At 43.6% G+C, this 27,795-nt stretch overlaps 1 protein-coding gene across 1 annotated transcript in view; it reads left to right on the top strand.

Annotated features, from left to right (window-relative positions):
- Nucleotides 1-4,084: 4,084 nt before the first annotated feature.
- LOC8027012 (disintegrin and metalloproteinase domain-containing protein 8-like) overlaps nt 4,085-27,795 on the top strand; it is a 42,964-nt gene continuing 19,253 nt past the window's right edge. Inside the window, exons 1-8 of the mRNA XM_040214136.1 lie at nt 4,085-4,279; nt 5,428-5,520; nt 5,621-5,747; nt 6,217-6,267; nt 13,460-13,587; nt 15,784-15,855; nt 15,930-16,057; nt 22,416-22,426. Coding sequence (XP_040070070.1) covers nt 4,085-4,279; nt 5,428-5,520; nt 5,621-5,747; nt 6,217-6,267; nt 13,460-13,587; nt 15,784-15,855; nt 15,930-16,057; nt 22,416-22,426 — 805 coding nt within the window. The remainder of the gene's footprint in view (nt 4,280-5,427; nt 5,521-5,620; nt 5,748-6,216; nt 6,268-13,459; nt 13,588-15,783; nt 15,856-15,929; nt 16,058-22,415; nt 22,427-27,795) is intronic.

Here is a 27,795-nt window from a genome sequence, read left to right as displayed (position 1 = left end):
ACACACGGGCCAAGCATTCTAATTTATATGAATGATTCCTCTCTTTTTGTTGTGCAAGCCGGCGACTTGCGTACGAAATTACTCTTTGAGTACCGTTTGGAAATTCTTGAAGTAGTACAGCTCCAAGTTCTTGCCCGCTAGCGTCCGTGTGGAGAATTGTCTTTGTCAAGGACGGGTCGAAGTGAGCAAGCACTGGGGCATTTAGAAGGGCCATCTTGAGGTCTTGAAACGAGGGCTGCTCTATGTTGCCCTATCGCCATGGTACGTTCTTCCGGAGTAAGTAACTCGAGGGGGCAGCGCGGGAAGCAAAGCTAACAATAAAATGGCGGAAATATGAAGCAAATCCCAATAAACGTCTGACGTCTTTGATAGTTGTCGCCGTCGGATATTCCAACAAAGCCTCAAGCTTCGAGGGATCATGCTTGACGCCGTTTTTGTTTACCAGATGTCCCAAATATGTGTTCTTTCTGAAACCGAAAAAAAAAAAAAAAAAACTTTTGGGGATTCAGACGAAGGTTGGCATCGATTATGGCGTCAAGTACGATTGTGAGCCTTCGAAAATGTTCTTCAAAAGTGCTTGCGTAGCTAACAACGTCGTACAAATACACTAGCGCTTCAGATTTCCCAAAACTCGGTCCTTGAGTCTTTGAAATGTCCCTGGGGCATTGCAAAAGCCAAAGAGAAGACGGTTGAATTCGTACAGACCATCTGGAGTGATGAAGGCTGACTTTTCAGCTTCCATTTTATCGAGTGGCACCTGCAAGGATCCCGACATCAAATCCAATGTTGTGGAGTATTACCCTCCTTGTAGTCGCTGAAGGGTGTCAGCAAGACGTGGAAGAGGGTACACATCGAGCTTGGTTGTACTATTAAGCTTCCTGTAATCTGCACAAAATTACACAGTGCCATCTTTCTTTCTGACTAACACCACTGGTGATGACAAACGGGCTCGTTGATGGCCTCAGTCACTTGCTGTGTGATGGTTTCACGCTCTGTTGGGGCTAGGCCGCGTAGTGGCTGATGCATTGGGCGGCTGTCACCGGTGTCAATGGTATGTGTGTAATACGGTGTGCAACCAAGTTCGTCGGAATCAGGGCGATGCAATGTCGATGTACTAACAATGCCCTCTTTATTTTCGTTTACTGCTAGCAACTCAATTCTGGTCCAAGCTTAAATTGTTCCCACCGTAAAGAATTATCCGGACTGTAAAATAGCACTCGTTTTCTGACGCTAGAGAAATACTTTCAACTATTGAGATCTTGTCCTTCGCCAAAGGTTGGAGTACACCAATCTGTTTCCTTGGATTGAGAGTGATGTCGTTGGCACCTAGATTAACGACAAGAGCGACCAATTCTCCATTGGTACAAGCTGCGAGTGTCCGGGCTGCAGCTAGTTCCTTCCCTGGTTTAGTACAGAGCCATGAGTCGAAAACAGCTTCACCTAACCTTTTTGTTGTTTACTCTCAGGCATATCATTGAAGCAGTCTCGGCAGGTATTGTAGCAGAGTCTTTAACGCATACGTTTAAGTCATCCGATAGCTGTACCTGAGCACATATGATATCGGTATAGTGGGAGAAAAACTTTAGAAATAGGTGCCACTCTTCCACGGCGACGAGGAAAAATGAGCGAACGGGGTACGCAAGCGACACAAAAATTCTTTCGCATTGTGGAATGCTGCCGTCTGATGTTACCACGGGTGGATGCGGAGTTTTGGTGGCCTTGTTCTGTTCAAGGTTCAACTTAAAAAATTCGTTTTTCTGGCACCACTCATTGCCCAGAATGATTAGAGAGACGGAATTCCAGAAGTTTACTAATGACCTCTCACTGAACGCAGTGACCAATAAGTTCAATTGTACACCGGTGTGAACTTTGACGCCGCTGGCTGTGAAAAGTTGTGGAGCAATCCGGGAAACATTACAATCAGCCGGTACAAGCGTTGCGTCGATTATGCTAACCGCTGCTCCAGTATCAAGGAGGCTTTCTAGGATCCTAACTCATTGAATCTCTACTTGTGTAGTTGGAAGACCAGTAAAATTCCTTGAAAGAGAGAGGAGACAATCTTTGTCTACTACACCCGATCCCGCCCCTGAGAACCGGGATATCTGTTTCCCGACGCGCTATAACAGTCTTCCGCCAAGTGTCCTTTCCGTATGCATTGAAAGCAGCGACTCTTAGTGCTAACTCGTTGGTGACCTTCAGGCTGCTGCGTGCTCCAGCCGTCTCCAGATGAGTAGTTGACTGTAACTGTGCCGGGCAAGAAGTCTGGGCGTTTGCTGTTGCTTTTTGGATGGCTGAGATCTCTAACGTCTTAGCCAAAAACTCTCGAACAGTCTTTGGCCCTCCAAGTCGAACAAATTTTCTAACTTCAGTGTCCGCAACGGCGTCGACAAAGGTGCTGAGAAGATGAAAAGTGTCGGCAGCAACTCCCACAAATGATTTTCACGCTAGGCACTCAATTTTCGTTGCCATGACTTGAAGTATTTCTCCGGCTGTTGTCGACGGCAACGTAACTGACCATAGCGAATGTGTGGCAGATGTTTGTCGCCATAGCGGTCTTCAAAGGCCGCTACCAACGTTTGGTAGGTCAGAGCTCTTCCTTGAATTTGGGCCAATATCGCGGTGGCTGGTCCCTGTAGTTGTGCCGCAAGAGCGTGAGTTGTTTCATATTCAGACCATTGGTTTACTTTAGCAACAGTGCTAGCATGCTCGAGGTAAAGGTCAAGTGGCCCGCTACTATTGAAAGGCTTCCGTTTGAAACGAAGTGGATTCGAGGTGGCCGAAAGTGTGCGCACCGTTTCTAAGCCCCGTCCGATTCCCCAAGTGTCTCCTTTCCTCTAGCGTTTCGATTCTTTGTCGAAGGTGTTCTTGCGCAGACGTAACGGGTTGCAGCTGCGCCTGGACCATAGACGCCATCGTTGATTCGAAGCCCTGTCCCTGCTCCGCGAGCAGAGCCCTCAATTGGGCGCAGGTAACTGGACGTTCAGAGTTTCTCGTGTCCTCGGGAGTAGGGGAAGTTTCGCCGGACCGCGCTTGTTGTCGTGTGAAGGGCATTTGTTTCTCGCAAATTCCACTTCTGACAGTAAAATGTTAGAGATCGCTTTTTTCGTTGCTGCCACTTGGTCTTTCTCCCGTCTACGACCCTCTTGCTCTTCTTTTTGTCCTGCTCAATGCACCTCGATGTTCTACTGTCTCAATATGAAGAAAGTTTGACCACTATCAAAGTAAAAGTGAAAATATGAAAAAAGTCAGTTTTACTTTCGTTCATCCTGTCTTTTCAATAATTATTATTAATTATTTCTTAAACCTGCCGAGGTTGGATTTCAAATAGATTAAACAGTTACAACCTTCTGAAGTGACGTTTGACCGTTAAGGTCCGTTCACAGGCTTGCGACCTCATACGACAGAGTGCCCTGGACCCTAATAATATCTCTTACGAAGAGAGGACACACTGGCGCCATATATTGGGTAGCAGTGTAAACTTGTCGGTCCGGCCTAATTTCTATTTATATCGCGCATTTTCTTTTTCTTTTTTGGCTCGAAAACTCTTTTATGAACGCTATAAACGAGACTTTCTTATAGGTATTACACACATTTGACTTCGGAAATCTCGCTAAACCTTCACCCTTGTTAAATGTAGTTCGAGGGTCACCGCATAGATAGCGCCTGCTTGCCAGGGTGTTTTCTTGTCCTGAGAAATTTTAAGAGGTTTCAACAGGTCTCGTCTCTCTCGGTCGTACTCGGTTGCAAGTGTGTGAACGGGCTTTTAGCTACATAGCTAAAACTGAGATGGTGACAGCTGGCAGAAGAAGCTTCACAATTTCTTGCTAATATTGTTTTTCCATTATTACACTAAATAATTAACATTTTAAAGTGGACTTTCATATTAAACGGACAGAGATATCTATTAGCTGAATACTAAATCAAAATTGAATTTAAATAATTTCTCAGAAATGTATGTTGTTGTTGTTGTTCTTTTTTGCAGCAGTTGGGCACCGCTCATTCAGGAGCAAAATTATTTGGATGTTTGACAGAGGTTCAAAACTTTTAGAAATCATTGGAGCCTCAACGTTTAATATCTTTAACTATGACGAATTTGGTTCTCGCAGAAGTGCCTGTGAAGGAGTATGTTTATCCGAGAATTCTCGAAGCGAGGAGTGCAAATGGCGAGAAGATGCTCCACATACGTGATGGGCTTACTCTGAGCTTAGAAAAGAGCAAAGTGCTTTCCGAAAACTTCGTTCTTTCTAATGGTGATGATGTGAACTACTCCAACAGTTCTGTAAGTACATATATTTGAAGTAGGTTTATAGGTTAAATAAACTTGTGTTAGTGCGTTTCTCTTAAGTTGGTGAAAGTGTCAGTCGCTCAAGTATCCTCGTACAACTTCCCCCCTCCCCCTAGGCTTCTCTCCATTTTGCATTTGAACGTTATGAATGGCATTCGCTATAAATATTTATGATTCTTCGAGAAAATTTGTGGCTCCCGCCCACCTATTTTACAGTGTTTTGAAAATGGTGTTTTACACATAAAAAACATTTGTGTTTACGCAAATTGTACTTTCTACCGAAGTTAATTTCTCGGGGGGATATGGTTATGTACAATTTTTGAGCACTTAACTCATAAGCAATTAATGCAGTGTTACTCGACTTTAAACACATATGAGTTATTCGATATTTCGAAGAAGAGATTTTCTGCAAATGCTAAGGAGGCGTGCAATTTTCCTGTAGGCTCAAAACCATACAGGGAGAAGGAGATTATTGGAATCATCTAGTTAACCTTCTGCGGGGTTCTGCGAGATTATTGTCAATCCCATATAAAACTGCCCCTTCAGCTTGTAAAAACAAATCTATATTTTATGGTATAAACTTAAGAGCAGAGCTGTGATCATCCCAGCTGCATGTACCGATAACATTCGCCGCGTCCCTGAAATACAATCACCGTGTTTCTAAACGGATAGTGACGATTCATAAGTTCTGGATTAGTTCATTTTCAGAGGTTTTCAAGGCGACTGGAGTGACGTCTCCTAAAAGGTTCTAGCTGTGCGCTTTCTTTAAAGTTAATCAAGCTTTTTTGTGAGCGTTCATGTGATACTTTAAACTCAAAATGGACTTTTTAATTATATGTAACGATCAAATAATTACAAACGATAATTTTTTGTAGAAAACGAATTTAACATATAAACTTCTGTACACTTATAACGGAATCGTAAGCACGGATCTGAATTCGGTATTGCCATGAAGGTTGAAATTCATTTGCCCCCTACTTTTATGCAATTTTGGGGTATTATACATATACAAAGGGTACAGTCATGGCTTTATGGGCGATAATTTCCTATTGAAATAGCTCATGAGGATGCTATGAGTTCTTGAAAGATTGATTATGATGAAGTCTGCAGCGGTGCAATAAATATTCCCGCGTTGTTTGCAGCTGGATGTCAAGGAAATTGAAGAGAGTTTGTACCAGGACAGGAAACACGGCTCCTCTATTGTGGTCCAAGAATCGAATGGATATGTCCAAGTGGTATGATATTCTCGTGTCATTGCTCATGTAATTTGCGAATAAGATATTTCCCTCTATGCCATAAACTTTTTAATATCCTATTTTGAATTATACTTTGCAGACAGGTATCCTCACTGACACCTTATCAATCGAGCCAGTATTATCTAATACCCGATCAAAAGATGGAATCGTTGCTCACTTGATATCAATGTTTAATGATTCGTCCATTCCAATGTATGCTGATTATGGTAAGACCCACTTCACACTCTATTCATAAATGTTAGCTACAAGAATTAGGCGCTATATTTTCTACCAGGTTAATAAAACCTTGATTGGTATTTGATTGATTACATTATTATCCAGATATATATATATTGTATTTTTGTGTGAACTTTTCGGTGCAGCGCAGTTATTTCTTTGTTCTCAAATCCTATTTTCCGAAAACTCAGAACTCAGGTGCATTACTGCTCTAATTTTATTCCCTTAAAGTTTTGTAGTACGTGAACCTGACTTTGGTATTACAATCGCATATAAAATACGTAAGTGTACTGATGTGTATTAGAAATCATATAAATGAAAAAATGTTTCATATTGTTTGTAGTGAAATGTTCCTATCAAACAGAAGCAAGCTACTTTGTTTTTACTCCGTCCTGAACAAAAATGATAGCTAAAAATGATTCGTCAGATATATGCAATACTTTTATTTTTATTTTACAGTTGGTAATAGGAACTTAGCGGAACGAAAATTTGGTGGCAATATCCACAGAGGTGAGTGGTATTGAAAAGTTTTTAATTGAGGATTGACGTGACAAAAGGCATGCATTTATTCAAAACCTTAAACAAGATTAGAATTTTCTACTATATATACCAAGCAAAATATTATGACGAAGACTGATTAAAACATTTCCTTTCAACGCTACAGTATAGATTATGACGATATTCTTAATTTGTCGCATTGACAATAGGAAGGGTCAATAACAACACCTCGAGTTCTAATACTCATCCTATGTAGGACAAGTTGTTAACAAAACGAAACTTATGCTTCGCAGGGAACGCTATCAGACCATTTGCTTTATGTTCAAATGCAGCATTTAAAATTGTTGTGTTGGAGTATTGTTTCAGTTATAAATAGCGCGAAGCGGCGGGCAAAGAAGTGAGTGCGCGACTGCGATGTGCCAGACGGAACGAGAGCACGACATATAAACACGTTTGGCTCTGGAAGCTTCATCGGCTGCGACTCGTCCTCTCTTCTTGCCGTAAGCCAAACATAATTGGCACCGAGCTATGGAACGTCCCTGACGGCTGAAACGGGCATCGTAGAAGGAATTCACGGGGCCAGGGCAAGGAAAAACGAATATGGCAAGGTTGGAAAGGTTCGATCCATTTGTGGAAGATGGCGACGAAGATTTTGAATTTTGCGTCGAAAGATTCGAACACTACCTAAAGGCTACGAAGGTGAGCGAAGTCCTAAGGCTCTCTGCTTTTGTCATTGCAATTGGCCAGAAACCGTACAAGATGATTAAGACTTTACTCCATCCGGTCAAACCAGAGGAGGAAAGCAGGGAGGAGTTGGTGGCGGTTCTGAAAGGCCATTACGCTCCGAGGACGATGGTGATAGACGAGCGGTTTAAGTTTAACCATCGCTACCAAAAGGAAGAGGAGACGGTAGCCACTTTTTCAGTGGACCTGAAGAAGCTCGCGTGAACTTGCGAGTTCGGCAGTTTCTTGGATGATGTTTTGCGCGACAGGTTCGTCGCGGTATTAAAAGACAAGAAAACACAGTCCGACTTCTTGAAGAAGACGACGTTTACGTTTGGCGCCGCGTGTGACATTGCTAAAAGCATCGAGCTCGCGCGCAACGAAACCATTACGTTCCTGCCTACTGCAAGTTGTCAAGGGTCGTCTAGCCGACGAGGACACGACGACGTGAACGCGGTTCGGCAACAAAAAAGGGAAACGTGTCGAAAGTCAACTAAGGGTCCACGAGCTTCGACGACTAAACGGACGTCCGGTCATACGGGGGGACACCACGTCTTCATGTTCCTGCTGCGGACAGGTACACACTGGACAGCTCTGCAAGTACCGCAACTACAAGTGTCATTTTTGTAAAAAGGTCGGACACCTGGCAAAAGTTTGTCGGTTCAAAACAGACTCCGTTACACATGTCGCGAGTTATGGAGCTGATGATGTGCAGCTTTACACAGTGTAGGCGTGTGAAACGGGAAGACGTAACTATGAAGTAGATGTTAAAGTAGCCGACAAGTTCGTAAGAATCCAGATAGACACTGGAGCGTCCGTGTCGGTAGTGCCAGAAGCGTTGTGTGCGACGTACTGGGCAAACATTCCCAAGGAGCCATGCAACTTTAAATAGAGAACGTATGAGGGGAATTCTCTCACGGTGACTCGGAAGTTGTCAGTACCATTCGAGCACAATGAACAGGGGAAGACATTTCCTCTTATTGTAGTTAAGGCACCAGGGGGGCAACGTAACCCCGCTGCTTGATCGAGACTGGCTAGAAGAGCTGAGACTAGACTGGTCATGCATAAACAGAGTAAGAGAAGAAAAGGAAGGAAGGCTCCTTGAGAAGTACGCGGAACATTTTGGAGAAGATCTGGCCTTGATAAAGGGACAACAGGTAAAACTGGTTGTGAAGGAACAAAACACGCACGTCTACTGCAAACCGCGACTTGTGCGCTACGCGCTAAGTGAAGCTGTGGAACAAGAAATCCAATCATTAGTAACAAAAGGGATATTGGTACCAGTATTGGAAAGTGATTGGGCGACGCCTTTGGTAGTGGTACCTAAACCAAACAAACAGGTCCGGTTGTGTGGAGATCACAAAGTGACCTTAACCCCAGCCTGTTGGACATATCACTAACCTCTCCCGGTCATGGAAGATTTGTTCGTTTTACTGAGTTTTTGTAAGTACTTTACCGTACTTGATCTGTCTACAGCCTACCAGCAGCTGGAATTGAATCCCGAGTCACAAGATTTGGTTACTGTGAACACACACCTTGGCTAGTTTAAGTTCAGGAGATTGCCTTACGGCATCACTAGTGCTCTAACAATTTTTCAGTCCGCCGTGGACGAAGTGCTGGAAGGGCTGAAAAATGTCGCGAGCTATCTAGACAATGTACTAATAGAGGGTAAAAGTTATGAGAAGTGCAATAAGAAGTTTGAAAGCGTACTGGCACGGTTCAGCCAACGAGGCATCTGGCTAAAGAAATAAAAATGCACACTTTTTTTCAGACGTATTTCCATTACTTGGGACATATGATAGACCAACATGGAGTTCGACCATCGGAATATAAAGTCAAGGCCATACGGGAGGCCCCTTGTCCCAAGAATGAATCAGAACTGCGCAGGCATTGTTGGGCATGATTAACTTTTATGGCAAGTTTGTGCTGAACATGTCAACCGAGCTGAAACCGTTGTTTGACTTATTACAGAAAGGCACGAAATGGCGTTGGTCAAGGGCAAAAGACAACTCATTCATTAGAAGTAAGACGTAGCATACGCATGAAAACTAGGACCCAAAAAAGAAATTGGGGCTTTTATGTGACGCTCCAGCGTACGGAGTGGGAGCGCTTCCTTTTCACAGAGTAGGAATAATGACAACCCGATTGCTTATGCATCACAGACTCTGAGCAAGGCTGAATAGGGTTACGCCCAAACTGAAAAAGAGGCCCTAGCAGTTCTTTTTGGGCTGAAAACGTTTCATAAGTACCTGTACGGCAGAAATTTCAGCATCTATTCGGGTCGCCAAACGTTGGCAGTGCTGTTAAGTCATGGAAAACAAAGTCCGGCTATGTGAGCAGCCTGGATGCAGAGGTGGGTTTCCTTACTTGCTGCCTACAGTTACAAGTGGGTTTATCGGAAGGGTAGTGCGATGCTGTATGCTGATGCGCTGTCACGTCTGCCTTTGCCCAACGTGAACGATTTGTAAGACTACGTCAGTTTTGTTTCGGCGGTGGATGAAGTGCCATTGCCTGCTGGTGAAATTAGGAGAGAAACTGAAAAGTATAGTGTGATGAAAAGTGTGTTGTTTTTCACTCAGAGCGGATCGTCTTCACATGTGGACAATGAGGCATTGCAACCGTACTTCGTGCGCCATCACGAATTGTCGGTTGACCAAGGGTGCGAAACATAGGAAAATCGAGTAATCATTTCCGAAGTGTTTAGGAAAAAAGTGTTGTTCCTTTTGCACGAGGGACATCCAGGCGCCACCAGAATGGACATGCTATCGCGTAGTCACGTGTGGTGGTCTTTGATAACATATGATGTTGAAAACATTGTCACAACTGTAGTACATGTCAACTAACGCCGAACGCGCCACCACATGTTCCATTGTTAACGTGGGTTCGGCAAACGCGCAAATGGCAAAGGGTACATTTTAATTTTGCATACCGGGATCATAACTGGTTTTTGATTCTCGTAGATGCTCATTCAAAGTGGCTATAGGTGTTTCTAATGAGTTGCACTGCGATAAAATGTACTATAAAAAAATTGCGAAGTGTCTTCGCCGCGTTTGAACTACCAGAAGAGGTAGTGACAGGTAATGAACCCCAGTTTGTGACGACAAAGTTCCTAGAGTTAGAAGGCCTCCGTACCATCCTTCCTCTAATGGCAGCGCGGAACGGTGTCTGCAAACCGTCAAGCGGGATCTCGTGAGGCAGGTAATCGACGAGCAACGGACGGGTGTACCGAAACCGATGCAACATCGAGTCGACCAGTTTCTTTTTGCATACAGAAATACCCCAAGTGGTAGAACCGACAAAACTCCAGCCGAGCTGTTTCCCTCTTGGAAGCCTAGGACCCGAATGAGCTTGCTTCAGCCTGAGATGGAGAGACGCATGAGTGATCGCCAACAACAAATCGAGACAGCCGCCGACATGAGGAGAGGCTCTTGTCAAACTTCTGAAGCAGGCGACCAAATCCTCGTCCGGGGATCACGTCAAACAGATCCTGCATGATTGGTGGGACGGGTTATGAAGAAAGTAAGTGCATCAACCTACATCGTGATGCTGCAAGATCAGCATCGTTAAGTGAACGTGGATGGCGTCCGTCCGAGACATTTCGAAGATTCGTCTGCACAGAGAAGAAATGTCGAAACTCCGGCTGCAACACCACGAAGGGCGCCCGGTGGTTCCCGAGACAACATGACAGGGCCTGCTACCCTCAATATGGAGCCTGTTTCCAAACAGCGACATAGACCACACCAGTGCGTCGAAGCAGTATATGATAACGTAGGTCACCGGAGAGGTATTCTTGTGTGAGTCAGCCGAAACTTTGATGGGGAAGGAGTGCTGTGTTTGAGTATTGCTTCAATTATAAATAGCGCGAGGCAGCGGGCAAAGAACTGAGCGCGCGCCTGCGATGTGCGAGACGGAGCAAGAGCATGAGATATAAAAACGTGTGGCTCTGGAAGCTACATCGGCTGCACCTCGTCCTGTCTTCTTGCCGTAAGCCACAACAAAAATCGCCTTGCGTTTGTGCGGCGCAGAATGGGTGTCATCGCTCTAAATATTTAGAAGCGAACTTTGAAGCTCTTTGGTGTTGCGAAATATATTCACTTCTCCACTGAAGTTTTCAAAAATAACAAGAAAAGAGCATCTAAGATGCATTTTTTTTGTTTTGTTTCTTGCAAGCTGGTGGGTTCTAGTTCCTACTGAGTAAAGTACACAAAGCTTTTTAGTAGTTTTTTTTTATTTGTTTTTATTTTTAATTATTTTTCAACTGGCTCGTTGCCTTTTTAATTAAATCCGGAATAACAAAAATATGCAGAAGACTGGGCAAAGATTGCGCCATTGTCTGTTTTTTTAAGGCCTTCAGAAGCCGAACAAACCAAAGTCGCGCTAAGCGTTACCATCTTTGGAAACAGTCGGCCTCCTGGCCCTAATTCACCAGATAATGCCATAGTTAGGATTCACTCCATGGTAGTTTGGATGTCATCTGGCATCTTTGGCCCAATATCACCAATTTGATGCCAGTTATGCTTACTGTCAGGTAATTTGACTCTCATTTGGCAACTGTGGACCCAAATATCTAAATAACTTCCAACGTGAGGTTTCACTTCCTCATGGTTTTGCAGTCATATGGCCGCTCGGGGACAAAGTAACCAAACAAGTGTCAGAGTTATTCGTCCTGCCTGGTAGTTCGGATATTGTCTCGGACCATTAAGGCCCAGATACCTAAACAAGTGTCAAAGTTAGTCTTAATTTCTTCAAAGTTCGTCTGGGCATCTTTGGTCAAAATCGCCACTCAAGCGCCAGAGTTAGGTTTACTGCCCCAAAAGTTCGTTGCAATCTGGCATCTTTCAGACCAAATCCGCCGAGAAAGTAAGAGTTAGGCATCCTCTTTGCAAGTTTGATGCGAATATGCCGTTTTCGTCCCAAATATCCAGGCAGGTGTAAGAGTTAAGTTTTATTTTCCGGGTGTTCATTTCGCATCCGACAACTTTTCGCCTTATGCAAATCTCTGATGCCACTTAGACAAACGACTGGGTCTAATATCTCCGCGATTGAAATGATTTGGTTAGAAAGCAACGCGCTCGCAAAACCTCTCCCTTTCTTTGGACATTCAAAACACCAGCTACATTTTGCAGGCTCATTCAACCACTGTGGTCTAGATAGGGCTCCTACAAATTTTACATTAGTACACATTGTGGATTATCTTTGGTCCTAAAGTTGTTACAAAAAAAAAACATGTTCCTTCTCTGGTTGGCCGGAAGCAAGAAAGAGGGATACTAAATTCAGTTACTCACAATCCGAAACTTCTACAGTACCAAATTCATGCAGCCAGGGCGGGTCTCTATGGCGCCGATTCATTTACGTATGGGAATGATGGACCGATAGGGAATTGGTAGGGTGCGGGTGGCCTGTCACATATTCAGAGAGAAATATAGTTTAATTTTGCCCCAAATATTTTTATTTTAGTTCGGGTGTTCCGTGATGTTTCTCCCTATGTTGGGCGGAATATTTCGCCGAAGTTGCACAAGACAACGCTGATTTTGAAGCCACAATAATTTCTGGGTATTTTCCCTGCGCTTAGCTACACGCGTCATCGTCCAGTGTTGCTCATTGCCCAAAGGACGCCCCTGAGACGGGTTTGACGTTACCGTCACTGCTGCCATTCAGCGAGTGCTGCGCGAGACTAACGTAAAGTTGTCTCCTCAACACATACAAATATCATGAGACGTGTTGGAAAAGCCAGCCTAGCTCTGTGTGTGTCTTGCGTTGTGACTTATCACTGTTGAAAACTGGTGATAAAAAAAATAAGCGATTGTAACTTTACAGCTTACGCCTGCTTCACACTCCGCGAACCCGAAATATAATCTGAACTGTAGCATTTTTTTATTTGGCGATATTAAGGAGAGTGATGAAATCAGACAGTCGTGCGGCGAACCCTTTCTTCGTTTTTGTCCTAGGGTAGGTTAGGTGGCACTCTTGTGGCTAACTAAAAAAAAGCCAAACCCCAGCCTGTCTTTGGGGTTTCCTTGGCATTTTTCGAAGTAATTTGGCTCTCCAGTGGCTGACAAAAGGAAAGTCAATCTTTGGTATTCTCCTGAATCCTTAAATTAAGGTTTACTTTGGTAGTTATGGCTCAACTATGCCACTGATATTGACACATTTGTGGTGGGCCCGAGAGATGTCAAACTTTGGCATGAACCAGGATCGCCGAAGTGGGGCTATAGTTCGGCAGATTACTTTGCCACTGACAAGCGCCATGGAGTGAAACCTTACAAGGCATAAGTTCGGCCCGTACGCTGCCCACCCTTCTGCCAAGTGAGGCGTTTTTTGCGTCGTACCTTGGTAGAATTTTTAGTTCGATTATAATGCATTGCGCACCCAGCGGTTATGCTTAAGATGCGCAGGAGCGTGTATTTTTATTCAAAGTAAAACTAAAATTATTAAAATCAAGCTCTTTATCACAACGTTCCACTTTAAATTTTTATTTTAGTGGAAAGACAACATCTCGGAAACTTGCCCCAAACAGTTACGGTTGAAACTAGAATAGTCTACGACGCTGCTCTTCGCCAACAGAAAGGAAGTCGTCTCACTCAATATTTGATAATTGTAATGAATAAGGTAAGCATTTATGTTATGAAACTTTGGTCGTTATGGATATTATTGAAACAAAGTTGCGGGCGTAATCGTTTGAAACATGTTGTCACTTGCGTCATCGGCGCACTTATCAATGTCAGTATGTCAAGATATGGATGACATCTCTGAATCGACTACGTCACCCTTTTATGTTTAATTGTGGTGAGGGCTTGCTGCGCCCCTTTTGTGCAATCTCAAAGTCTCTTGGGGATCAATGCCATGGCGCAGGCACTTATTATAGTTTCAACTCAACATTCACGAACATCGCAATGCTTTCAGGATTGTTTTAAATGAGTCATAAAATATAAGCTATATATAAATATAAGCATAATTCAGTTAAGACGCATTGTTGTATAAAACGGAATTGAGGGAAAAACTCCGCGTCTAAGAACGCTCCAAAATGCGGAACTGCATTTAAAGCTTCAACGTTTGTTGGCATCCTTTGGCTGATTGCGGTAAATTGAGGTACGCGTTTTTTGTTGTTGAAAACGTAGACGTTCCTATAAAAATGTTTAAAAAAAAACTAACCCTGAAGAATATCTAGTTTTCGAAGATCATTTTGTCACAAATCAACCTTGTGATGGGTTTATCTTTACAAGGAACGACCGTTCTAAGCTCACTTATTTTATGCTCACACTAAACATATTAGAGTGGTTGTCTCAAAATTAAGAGTGTGTCATTGCGCTGACTTGCCTTTGTGTCTCCACGCACCTACATTATTTAGGTTAGTGTTATGGATGGCTGCGACGACAACAACTCGGCAGTCCGGGGTTGTTCGGAAAGCGCTTAATATCCTGGAGACAGACCGAAAGGACCGCTTCCTTCTCGGTGCAGCCGATTGGATTTGCTCCAGACGAGCGCTTGCGCCCCCCCTGACGGGGCAGAATTCAGCCACAGCGTATCGAATATTTCGACAGCACGCCACCGAAAGAGCAACAAAACATGAGCCATTTTTTTTTGTGCCCAGATATCACTGTGCGTAATGTATATTCAAGTAGATTAATACTATACAAGCACTCTGCATTTATAATTCTTATAAATGTGCAATTATTATTGGTTAAGAGTGAGTTATCTTTTAAATTTTGATTTGTTTGTATCAAATATATTCTTACTCTAAACATTACTTTATGGTTTACAGTTAAGCTAAATACTGAATTATGACTGGCTCAAATTTCACCATTAAATCATTGTCTCACTATATTAGAAAGAAAAGATCCACGGAGAGCGCTTGCTCAGGCCAGATTTAATAATAAAAAGATTTTGATTGTACGGTTTATCTACCTATATTATGCAGGACAGTGTTATTCATAATTATATATGCTGCATTTATGAGAAAAAAAAAATATATTGTATTTCATTAGAAAAAACTCTATCATACATAATTTGAGGCATCCCCCAAAACATCAACAATTAAGTCGCTATGTATAGAACAATCCTAATATATATGCATCAGCTCTATAATACGTTTATTGGCATCGGAGACCACTCTGCATCCAGTTTAACCATCAGTATGCGTATGACTCATAGGATAAATGAAAAGAGTAGGAAGAAAACATTTTTTCCCGGGAAACGTACGACTTGAAGCAAAGGCACAGACAACACGTGTGAGAGCTGCGAAACATTTTTATTTACAGAATGCTCACCGGCTCCACTTGCTTCTAAACGATTTTGAGGTTTTCACAACATGACCCCTCTTAACTTTATCGGCCCTTTCAGTGGCTTATAATATATAACCGCTAAATTTAACAAGACACAGAGTTAAAAGAACGAAATAAACCTCAATTTTCTAGGATGGATGTTTTAAACGAAATGGTATCGCCGGCGTTCATTGAAACAATTACATAGGTTTTGCAAATTGTTTTATTTAAAGTTTCCAGAACAAATGTAAATATTCCATGTGAAGTTGTATTTATGGGCATAACATTTTGGTGTTTATTTTTTATCTGATATTCTTTTACTGATTCAGCATGTGAATTCATGAAAAGTAATAGGATGAAGAGCTGTGTTCTCAACTTTTGTCTGAAGCGGAACGGGCCGTCCTAAAACTTTCACAGACTATTAGGTCTTCCAAGATTCATCCCCTCAACATTGCCTTGAGACTTTAACTTATTCGCCAAAAGGAAGTTTTCTTTTTATTTTCATGATATTTTATTGTGATCAGTATAAATCACCCTTTTACAGGTTAACCTGATCTACACAGCGCTGCAAAATCCAAGGCCGCGTTTTGTCGTTGTTGGCATTCATAAATTAAGGGTAAGTAATATATTGTGGTGATATTTATCGGCCACTTAAGGTACTAATTTGAAATGCCTTTTATTGTGTTTCAGGATGAAGCATACTTAAGATTAACTTCTGATGGGCTCATAAAGGTTTGCAACACAATATATCCACTTAATACTTATGTCTCAAAATCATGGAGGCATGATGCTCAGGATACTGTGGCCTTTGTCTCAGGGTAAGAAAGTAAAACTTTACACGATTACGTCAACAGTACTCAAATTATATTCATAACAATTATTATACTGACTTCCGAACTTACATATTTCAAGCACAAATATAACAATTATATCTTTGGCTTAGTCATTTAAACTACAGATCACAAGAAATTAGATATTTGAGAGAATGTAAGACTCGCGGCGACTTAAGACAAAAATAAAGGTATAATTTTAGGTGTATTTTAGGGACAGGCGTCCACAGTGCCATTTCTGATGTCAGGTTTTAGCTTAGGAAGTTGAGTCTGCTTTTAAATAAAACTAGCTTTCTCTATATACGTTCAGTGTTTTCATTTACAAGCGATTTCTAGATTATTGACGTTAGACCAAAGTAGGAATGTCATCATAAGATTTTTTTTGTTTCTCTGCTTTGTTTTTGCGATTCAGATAACACCATGTTCTCAAATTTTCACACCACTATATTCACACCGATTTCAAGCATCTTGAGAGGTATATTATTTTGTGGGTTGAAGGTGGGATTTGATCATTTCCTACACACTGAAAAGTAATTTTTGAAACTACAGCGGCAGTACCTTCTCGCACTATATCCCGCAATAAAATGGCGTGCCAATCAGTGCAGCCACGCTACTGTTCTTACATCATAGAAAGAAAGAAGAATGCGACCGGAGAATTTTCTTAATTTACGGAATATATAACGATACATGTTAATGCGCTTATTTTACGAGGGTAATGTCTGTTTAGGTTTAGCGGAATTATTTGTACGGGAAATTGAAGAGAAAAATACATTCGTGCATATGTTTGCACCAGCTCAGTTTCTCCTAAGAATTTGTAATACACATTTGTCCTCTCAATATAGGGATGTTATATTATCATCCGCTTCGCAACACACAAAAAAATAAAACTCCATGTGGCAGCTCAATACACAATGCACGTTTTGCTTTACCGACTTCATTCATTGAATGTAAGATACAATGAGATACTTTCCAGGCCTTAGCCCCTTCTGCAGTTTTTATTCAAAACACGGAAGTGTGGCTTTGATATAGAAAAAAAGTGAGGAATAGAAACATAAGCATTCGTGTGTTGAGGTGTAGATTGAGGAACAGGTTAATCAATACCAGTCATAAAATTAACAAACGCAAAACACCTATGCGAACACGCTACTGCTGACACAAAGCGGTAAACAAAAATGCTACAAACGCAAACAAAATTTCATACTCTATAAATGCTTCACCATTTTTAAAAACGTATCTGCGTGGATGTCAAGATCAAGAACAGAAAGCTCGTTATGAAGGTGCTGGATCCTAGATATTGGCGAGGCATGATATGGTGCATTTGGGTAAAATTGTAACAGAGATCTAGTACGAAACGGTACATTAAAGTTCACAGTTGATAAGAGTGAAATACTATCAATTCAGCCACAGATGATTTTATGTAAAAAAGACCAAATCACGAATGGTACGCCGTTTGTGTAGCTCTCGTAAGTTAAGATATGTAAGTAGTGATTCGTAACTATATTAACAATGACGATTACAGTATCTATCGTATACAATTCGAACCAGACACTCCTGAGCTCTCACTTTCGTTGCAGTGATTCACAGAAAATGAGTTCCACATTACGGAACTGAATTTAACTCTTGGTCGAACCAAGGAACAAAACAAATAAACCATACATCTGTAACTTGAAAACTCCCGCGTCGTACGTGAAATCAACGCCAGCACACGTAGGGAAGTCCCCACCATTGAAGTGACATGTTCTTCCAATGAAAGACGGCTGTCAGCGATAACGCCAAGGTCACGCATGGTGGTCACACGCTGAATCATTTTCGCATTCGGTAGCGTATATGAAAAAGCAATCGGGTCATGCTTCCCGGACAAAGAAATAACTTCTGTTTTTTGTGTGTTAAGGAACACTAGATTAGATGATCACAACGCTGACACACGGTCAATATCCTGTTTTAGTAATGAACAATCGCCTAAGCCACGCACCGAGAAATAAAGCTTGATGTCGTCTGCAAACAGATAAGCTTAGCACTCTTGACAGCGGAAAAAATATCATTTATAAAAACTAAAAAAGAGAGGGCCAAAGTTTGAGCCCTTTGGAACGCTGACGCTGAGATGAAATGATCAGATAAAATATTCAAAATTCGAACCGCGTCTGTACGCGGACAAAGGTATGATTCGAACCAAGCAAGATACAAAGGACATAAACCATAAAACCGCAGTTTCCACAATACTAAAACATAATTTACCGTATCGAATGCCTTCGACATATCACAGTATACTGTATCAACTTGCCCTTGGTCAAAAGCGACCGGAGACGAGTAATTAACGAATGTGCAGAGGATAGTTTCAGCTGATCTCACCTGATGGAAACCATGCTGCGCAGGATGGATAATTTGGCGGAAATGAAAAGAAAGTCGCCGTTGCACAACTCTATAAAAACCTTCGAAAACCCACACAGTAGAGACACAGGCCTGTAGGTGTTCACGAGGCAAGCACCTCCCGCCTTGAATATCGGAACTATAATAGCTTCTTTTCATTGCTTCGGGAAAATACCAGACTGAAATGATAAATTGAATATGTGCCTTAATATAGAAGGCCAGAATGTTCCCGTTACACTTGATGAAAAAACACGGGACTGAGTCAGCACCAAAGGACCGTTTAGGTTTGAGGCCCCAAATCGCTCGCAAAGCTTCATCGAAAAAAGAAGGCTATCATGAGTGTCAATAGTTGAATCACCATGTTGTACCGAAGGTGAGTGCAAGGAACAAAATGAACTAACGTGACCTGCAAAAAAAATCTGCAACCTTCTGACTTGAGGAACGGTAAACGGGATTGTCATGCAAAGTAATTCCCCTATTTTTTCACGTACAGTAGATGCTGTTTTGTAAACTTCCAAAATGCTTCGGGACCAGACGTTATACTGCGTTCAACAAGTTCCAAATGAATCGCTTTGTCGCGAGCGTACAGCTTGTTTACCAAGGCACGCTAAAAAGTGAACTTATGAGGAATCAAGGGCCTTAAAATGTCGTGCGTTGTAAAAAGTAACGCTAGAAAACCCTCAGAACTAATGTAATATGTCCAGTGTTACAGCGTGTTTCGGTTCGGCATTCTAAGACAATATTTCGACTCGTCCTGCTTTGTTTAGTGAACGTTTTACTAGTAAAAACAATTTAGAGAAAGCGGAAGCCCAACACCAGCCAGTTACTACCTTGGGAGTGGGTATGAAGCGAACCAAACCAATCATTAAAAACAGTCACACCCTGCGTAGCTCCGCCGGTACAGTAGCCAGTATTATGCTTGAACGAAAATGCGGCACTTCTTCAGTTTATCCACCATTATTACACGATAACTCCGCGTATTTGTTATAGTACTCTGCTACAAATAAGCGTAATCACTATGTCGTTCAAAAGACCTCTCAATTTATTGGGAATTTCTTTAATGTACGCTCATATTCCTCAAAATGATCTGTATACACCCATGCAGAACGTTTAACTTGTTTTCTTCTAAGTGACGTTTTGGCTCGAAACTCGAATTGACAAAAATGCCAGGCAAATGTTCAGTGTTCAGGTAGTTGAACTTTTTTCTGACTATAAAATACTTTATTGTGTGAAAGAAATTATGTCAAAACTTAGTTGGTCACTTGCTGAGTAGCAGAAATGTACGCGACGTGTTCTGCTTAATAGAGTGACTGCTCGAGGTGCAGTGATGCATTCCTGTGACATCACAAACTATAAAAACGGGTGGAAATTCGAATGTTAGTTATGGCATCAACTTCATTTACCAGTTTGTTAAGAGCTTTTTTTTTTAAATTAAGCAAGATGAACTAATCGGCTGGGACGACTGAAGCCGGAATATTTAAATATCAGCGCCTTCTGAGTAAGTCGAATTATTGTTGCCGTACCCTTAAAATTGTATGCATCAGTGGCCTTCGGATATACGAGTGGGTTAGGGCAGAAATGCACGGCACACAATTTAATAAGAAATTTCACGGAAGCTATAGTATTTCGTAATTAACTCGTTTTTTTTTTCCGGGATTGATTCAAAAATGCGAAGTTTTTAAGAAAAATAGCGATATTTTTAAAACTAAAAATTGATTAAACGCATAGACTAACTTTTTTTTAATAATAAATATTTTATTGTCCCGTTTTCAACACAGTACATAGACCGGCCCGCAGAAGCATGGGTATGCTTGTCGGCGGGACCTGGCGTCCAACAGGTTGCTTACATAGTTATAACAAAGCACGCATTTTTTGCATGCAACTAAACAAACCCAAACAAAGAGAACTATACCCGACAACAGAACAAGCGAAAAACGTGGTCCATTTCAGTCACGTATCGCCTGGCAGCACCATTCGCTCACGTCTTGTTTTAGTCTTTTTAGGAAATCCAGGTTATGAAGCTCTTCTGGTAACTTATTAAAATTAAAAGGAACATATTATGACCTTGCATTCTTTCCATATTTAGTATAAATTCTAGGAAGAATGAACTTTTCTGTTCGCCTCAAAATTCGTTCCTTTGTTAAAGGAATTTTAAAATCACTCCTGAAGTAAAGTTTCACCAAAATTACATAACAGTGCAACCACTCAGTTGTTAACACTCCCGCTGCATTCAATTTCTTATTTTTCTCTTCTTCTTCGTACATTGTCCCATATGTGATATCACAAGCAATTTTATAGAGGATATTATCGATTTTTGATTTTTTTATAGTTGGAACACATTCCCTATAGCGAGATTCCATAACGTAGGATAGACTCACCCAGTGCGTTATATACCCTCCTTCTCAGAGAAACGTTCGAAACACTACGCAACCTGTACAAATAGGCTGATACGGTTCTCATTTTTTTGATGATATATTCTACATAATCATTCCATAAAAAATTTACATCCAGATGAATTCCTAAATTTTTGGTTGTTAGAACATAATCTAAAGGTAGGCAGCTACAGGTTTTGCAACTATCTGAATGAAAAAACAGTGGAGTTGACAAGTTAACATGTTTGTACGGACTATGAAAGCACATCAACTTAGTTTTACTAGAATTAACAAAAATATGATTGTTAGAAAACCATGTCATTAACAATTCGATATCTTTCTGAAAAGTTGAAAGTGCGCTTGTTTCATCGCTATGTTCTAGTACCAGGGCTGTATCATCTGCATATTGATACACTCGAGAGGCAAGAGATAGTGCTCCAATTTGATTTACGTAAATATTAAACAGTAAAGGTCCTATTGTTGATCCCTGTGGTACTCCCGATTTAATTCGGATTACATTACTTCTACCCTCTCTTATTTTAACCAGTTGATATCTATCTGTAATGTAATCCTGCAGAAATGTATAGAAAGGCCCCCTAAAACCCATATTTCTTAGGTTTAATAAAGGTTTTTCATGATCGATTGTTTCAAAAAGTTCTGTCAAATCGAAAAAAGGGGCTAAGGGGATTCTTGTCTAGACTGCAACTGACATAATCAGTAAAGTCTTGCAGCAAAAGTTCAGTGCTCTTATTCTTACGAAATCCGTTCTGGGATGAGCGTATTACATCATACTTTTTTACGATATGCACTTATTACATTGAATATCCATTTTTCCATAATCTGTGCAATAACTGGTAATATAGAAATAGGTCTGTAATTTGAAACGTCCTTTCTGTCGCCATTTTTGTATAACGGTCAAACTATAGCGTTTTTGAACTAAACCGGGACATGCCCCGTTAAAAAACTGTCGTTTATTAGTTTTAATAAACTAATGTTTATTAATACTAATGTGCCAGCATGTGTTTGTTTCAAATGGCAAGTTTCAAACCTTACCGCTATACGATTAAAAATACAATCAATTTTTGAGGTTTCAAAAAAAAAAAAAAGAATTGCGTCCAACGGCATTTTAAAGTTCATAGATGGCAATATACTGTACTAACAAAAGCTGGAGTCGCTTTTCTTGCAAATTTGCGAATCTCATGGATGTTTTCGTACACATAACCGAGTGTTTTTAAACCAAGGCATTGGTTACCAGCGGCCAGGTTTTAAATCTCTGCATTTGGTGCCAACGGCAATGTTTGGATTCTTGGCGTCTGGTATATTTGGGCAGAAACTGAGCGTTCGAGAACACCTAGGTTAGATTTGAGAGCGACCAAGACAGATTTTTCTGCTTTTCAAAAAACCTGGTGCAGAAAACGAGCGCTCACGTGTGCAAATATTGATGCACAAAATAGATTACCTTAGCACGTCTAGCTAACTAGCAAAGAGCCCTAATTTTGAAGAGACACGTGTGATTATCATTTCAGAGCAGGCTGTATTTCTTGTTTCTAAAAATAAATATAACTAACCACCTCTCTCTCTCTCTCTCTTTTTTTTATTTTTCTCAGAATACGATTTAGTCGGGCGCACAGAAATGCAATAGGTACGTTAAGTATTGCCATATTTGTATTTAAAAATACGAAGGTTGTGTTTCTTGTTTAGCACACTCGCCCGCAAACTGAGATGTCCAGAAACGAAACCCTGGACCCGTAGCTCATATTGCCTTGAGGCGGTTTAGTCAACATTTGGTTGTTTCGTTCAAGTACGGTTCATCCTTCTGCTGATTGTTTTATTATATATATATATTTAAAGGTATATGTATATATATATTTAAATATATATATATATACATATAGATACAGGGTGTTTTTACTTATTCTTTAAGATTTGTTGTAAGAAAGCCGTGAAAGTTACACTTATACGGGGATTTCGCAGGTGAGTTATGCGGCCAGGAGGACAGGTATAGGGGCAAATCGTAACAAGAAGTCGGCTAATTAATTAAAATTTAGTAATTAACTCTTTAATTAATGAAAATAAACACATGGTCTCAATTAGAAACTTCCTCAGCGTCATCGAAAATGACTAAATCCCCTCTTTTTCGAACAATATAGCGCCTGGCAGCATTTTACGGTGATCCGTAAAAACGCTTCATTTGGACGCGTTTGTAGATTTCGGTTTCTTATCGGAGCGCATCTTTGCGCCCGCGGTCCCGCTCCCCGGTGGTCGCTGCGCGAAGCCATCCCCTCGCCTCCCTCGTAGAATGGAAGGAGGTAGGACAGATGTGTGTTGCGCTTCTCAGCCACAGGGAAGTAGAACCGAGGCTGCGTAGTTGCGTTCCGATAAGAAATCGAAATCTAGAAACGCGTCCAAATGGTGCGTTTTTGACAGGACGCCGTAAAAAAGCTGCCCCCGGCGTTATATCCTTCTAAAAAGAGTTGATTTAATGGTTTGCGATGATGCTCAATAACTTTCTAATCGGAACAATAGGTTTATTTGCACGAATTAAAAAGCTAATTAACACATTGTGCTTCCGACGAGCGGCCGCGTGCGTGGCCGAGCGGTTACCGCGCTTCACGGTCGCGTGGAAAATCTAGGTTCGATTCCACTCGGTGGAATGTTCTTTTATTCATTCTTTCAACATTGCGTTCTCGCGAGTTCGAGAACATTCTCGACTGATCGAGTTCCGAATGTTCTTGTCGCCCAACATTCTAGGGCGGTTGTTCTAGAAGCCAACGTACGTACATAAGGAGCTCCCAGTAGCGATATGCAGTCAATCTCTTCCCAGCGTCCGAATCTGCTTTTACGCCGACTTCGACGCCCGCGACGCTTTGCTGTTATCTTTGGTTTCCTTTTTATTTTGGGAACAAGTTCGCCCATTAAACGTTTCAGTTTCTTTAGTGATTTCCTGTTTGTCACATCGCCATTCGTGACATTTTGGTGGAGGTGCTGGGTATCGTATTCTGTGCCTGTGGAGCGTACCCTTCCAAAAACATCCCAGCCAAGCGACGTGCTCAGCCCCGGAAGGCTACCTTTCGCCGAAGACACCGACGCCCGGAGAAGCCGTCGTAATAAAGGCCAGTCTCCTGAATTGGGTTTGCTGCCGGACAAGCCCAAGCCGAAGAAGACGACGATGGCCAACCAGCCAGGGACCCCCGCCGCTCCTGCCGTCGTCTACCTGCCCGTCGCTCCTCGGACACCGGCTCCCTTCCACAGCGAAAGCTACGAAGACATCCACGACTCGGTACGAACAATTTGCCCAACATAACGAATGGACACCGGTACAGTGTTTTCAGAATGCTTACTTCGCCTTGGAAGCAACCGCCCGGAGCAGGTTCGAGAACCACGAAGCATCGATCACCTTCTGGAAGCAACTCAATTCTGAGTTTCGAAGAACATTCCCGAACCTCGAAAAGAACGCGCGGTAGAGCTTCTTCAAGCGAGAATCCAAGGCTCTAACGAGAGCGTCGTTAGGTTCGTGGAAGAGGTCCTGCGACTTAGCAACCGCGCCGACCCTGAAGCCTCCGAAGCAAAGAAGCCGAGAATCCCAATGCGCGGCGTGATGGAAAGTATCTTCGGAGGCCTTGTTCGGAGCCCGCCTACCACCGTCGAAGGCTTCATCGCGGAGGCCACCAATATCGAACGTGTCCTACAAGCACGTGCCGCCCACTATCACCGAGTTCCCGGCGTCGCTGCCTTTTCGTCTTCCGTTGCCAACCACGGACATCCGCGAGATAATCCGGGACGTCGTCCGGGAGGAGTTCAAGAAGCTTCTACCTGCCGCCGCAAGCCCAGCTTCGACCTCTATCGCCAAGATTGTCAGGGAAGACGTCTATCAAGCGCTGCAGCAGGAGTTTCTCGTCATCACCACTCCGGAACCACCGACGCTGAGTTACGCCGCAGTTGCCCGACGGCCACCACCTTCACCTCGCACCTATGTCGCGCCACCCCGACGTCAGTCTCCTGCGCCGCAGCCCGACAGATGCCACGACGACCCCGCGCAGTACACCGGCCCGGAGCCTCGCGCACTCCGGAAGACCGACGTGTGGCGAACGCCCGACCGACGTCCTCTGTGCTTCCATTGAGGGGAAGCAGACCGCACCTACCGCCGATGCCCATATTGACGACTCAGGCTACGCGGGTTCAACCCGAACGACCCCCGCCCCCGTCATGGTGAACGCCCAAGCGAGATCGACGAGTACCTGCGACGATCCCAGTCTTCCGAGCCTGCGTCCCACCGAGAGTTCCAGTCGCCATCGCCGCGACGTCCAGCTTCGCCGATGCACGGACTCCGACGTGAAAACCTGTCGCCCCTCGCTCCTCGCCGGGGAAAATAGGCGCGGCAACCCCTGGAGGTGGAGTTGCCTAAGACGACAGACGTAAAGAGCCTCCAAGAACGACGGAGCGCTCCCACAGTCCCGACGCTGCGCATCACAACGACGCTCCTGCGTCGTTCTCCAACAACCTAAACGTTGTTATCGACGACATTGACGCATCGGCACTCGTGGACACCGGAGTTGACTACTCTGTCTTGAGTGGAAGGATCTCCCGCCGCCTTCGAAAAGTCATGACACTGTGGGATGGAGAAAAAATAAGGACAGCCGGAGGACCCCTCATTAAACCAGTCAGGATATGCACATCTCGCGTCGAGATCCACGTTGAGACGTGTCCTGTCAAGTTTGTCGTTCTTTGAGGCTGTTCGAGGGAAGTTATCCTCGGAATGGACTTTCTGTGCGAGTATGGCGCCGTCAGCGACGTCGGTGCAAAACAGTGGGCGCTGCGAAAGCCTGTTCTGCCGCCGGTGGAGACAAACACGACGTCATCCGGGATCCGAGTTATCGCCGACCTTGTGAGCCTGCCGCCGTGGTCGAGTGTTTACGTCACCGTCAAAACCGACGCAGCCATACACAGTGAAGCTCTTCTAGAAGGAAACATCCAACTGCTCATTGAAAAAGGAATTGGCGTCGCGCGAGGCCTAACGGATCTCCAAGAAGGACGTACAACTCTTCTCGAGAGAAATTTTGGAGAGGAGCCGCAGCACCTAACGAAGGGTACTATTATGGGCCACATCGAGGAGCTTTAGGTGCCAGCCGTGGTCACCGCAATCTCCGAGGAAGCCTCGTCGTCACAGCTGAAGAGTACGTCACCGCCGCCGCTCGACACCGATACCGAGCTCCCAGCTCATAAGCGCCGGCGACTGGTTGATCTCCTTGCCGAATACAGCGACTGTTTTGCCACATCATCAAAAGTTCGCCAAACACCCAATGGCGAAACATCACATTAGTACCGACGAATACGCGCTCCCTGTCCACCAGTAGCCGTTTTGAATCTTCTTAAAGGAAAGGAAGGTTTTTCAAGATCAAGTCGTAGGAAATACTCGACGACATCATTCAACACTCACGAAGTCCATGGGCGTCCCCAGTCGTCCTTGTAAAGAAGAGGGACGGAGCCCTACGGTTATGCGTGGACTATCGCCGACTGACCGCTGTGACGAAGAAGGACGTCTATCCGCTTCCCCCAATCGACGATACTTTAGACCGACTGCGCCACTCCCGAAATTTTTTGTTGATGGACCTGAAGAGTGGCACTGCAGATTGGGAAGTCGACGAACGCGACCTGGAGAAAATTGCCTTCGTCACCCCAACGGACTGCACCAATTCAAAGTGATGCCGTTCGGACTTCGTACATCACCAGCCACCTTCCAGCGTGTCATGGACACCGTACTGGCAGGTCTGAAATGACAGAGGTGCCTCGTCTACCTGGACAATGTCGGGGTACTTTCGCGGGGTTTCGACGAGCACCTGAGACGACATCGAGCCATGCTTCAAGCCATCAAGTCCCGCAGACTGTCACTCAATCCAGCAAAGTGTCGATTCGCCTATGGTGAACTTAAGTTGCTTGGCCACGCCGTGAACATCTAAACTGTTATCCCTGACTCCGAGAAGACTCGCGCCATAGCTGCATTTACGGCGCCGTCTGACAAGAAAGCCGTGAGAAGATTCCTCGGACTCTGTGCCTAGTACAGGCGATTTGTTCGAGATTTCACCAAGCTGTTTGCACCGCTGACAAACTTCACGAAGGACGCCGTGAATTTTGAATGAAAAGAAAAGCGCCAGCGGTAATTCGATGGGCTCAAACAAAGACTTCAGACGCCCCCATTCTTGGCCATTTCGACCAGTTCGCTGATACAGAGATCCACACGGACGCTAGTAACACCGGACTTGGCGCGGTACTGGTCCAAATGCAAGACGGTGCAGAGTGAGTCATCGCATATGCGAGTCGGACGCTGTCCAAGGCGGAGACGAACTACTCAACGACTGAAATGGAGTTCCTTGCTATCGTGAGGGCAATAACAAAGTTCCGCCCATATCGTAATGGCAGTCCTTTTTGCGCCGTCACGGACCACCACTCACTTTGCTGGCTCGCGAATCTGAAGGACCCCTCCGGACGCCTCGCCCGGTGGAGCCTACGACTGCAGGAATTCGACGTGACCGCGTGTACAAGTCCGGCCGGAAGTACAATGACGCCGACTGCCTGTCAAGGGCCCCAGTCGAGGCCGGTCCTGCCTGCATCAAAGACGACGACGATGAGTGTTTCCTTGGCGCTCTGGACGTCAGCGACAGGGGAGCACTTCAACGTGGCGACCCTGAACTGCGAGCGCTCATCAAGCACCTAGAGGGAGAAGCGAATGCGGTTCACCGTGCTTTTTTACGATTCCTGCCTATCTAGTCTATATCTCAATGGGTGCTGTACAAAGAGGACTTCGACAATAATCACACAGCACGGCTGTTGGTTATTCCTTGCAGTCTTCGAGAAGAAATCTTCCAAAGATGCCATGACGACCAAACGGCTGGACACCTTGGCTACCGCAGGACTCTCGCCAGGATTCGAGAAAAGTACTACCGGCCGAGGCTACCGAAGACAGTTCGCCTCTACACTCGATCATGCCAC

This window comes from Ixodes scapularis, unplaced genomic scaffold, assembly GCF_016920785.2.
Source record: "Ixodes scapularis isolate PalLabHiFi unplaced genomic scaffold, ASM1692078v2 PGA_scaffold0__279_contigs__length_252992795, whole genome shotgun sequence".
Classification (NCBI taxonomy): Eukaryota; Metazoa; Arthropoda; class Arachnida; order Ixodida; family Ixodidae; genus Ixodes; species Ixodes scapularis.
The sequence above is the reverse complement of the archived record's forward strand: the minus strand, read 5'-3'. Positions and strand labels throughout refer to the sequence as shown.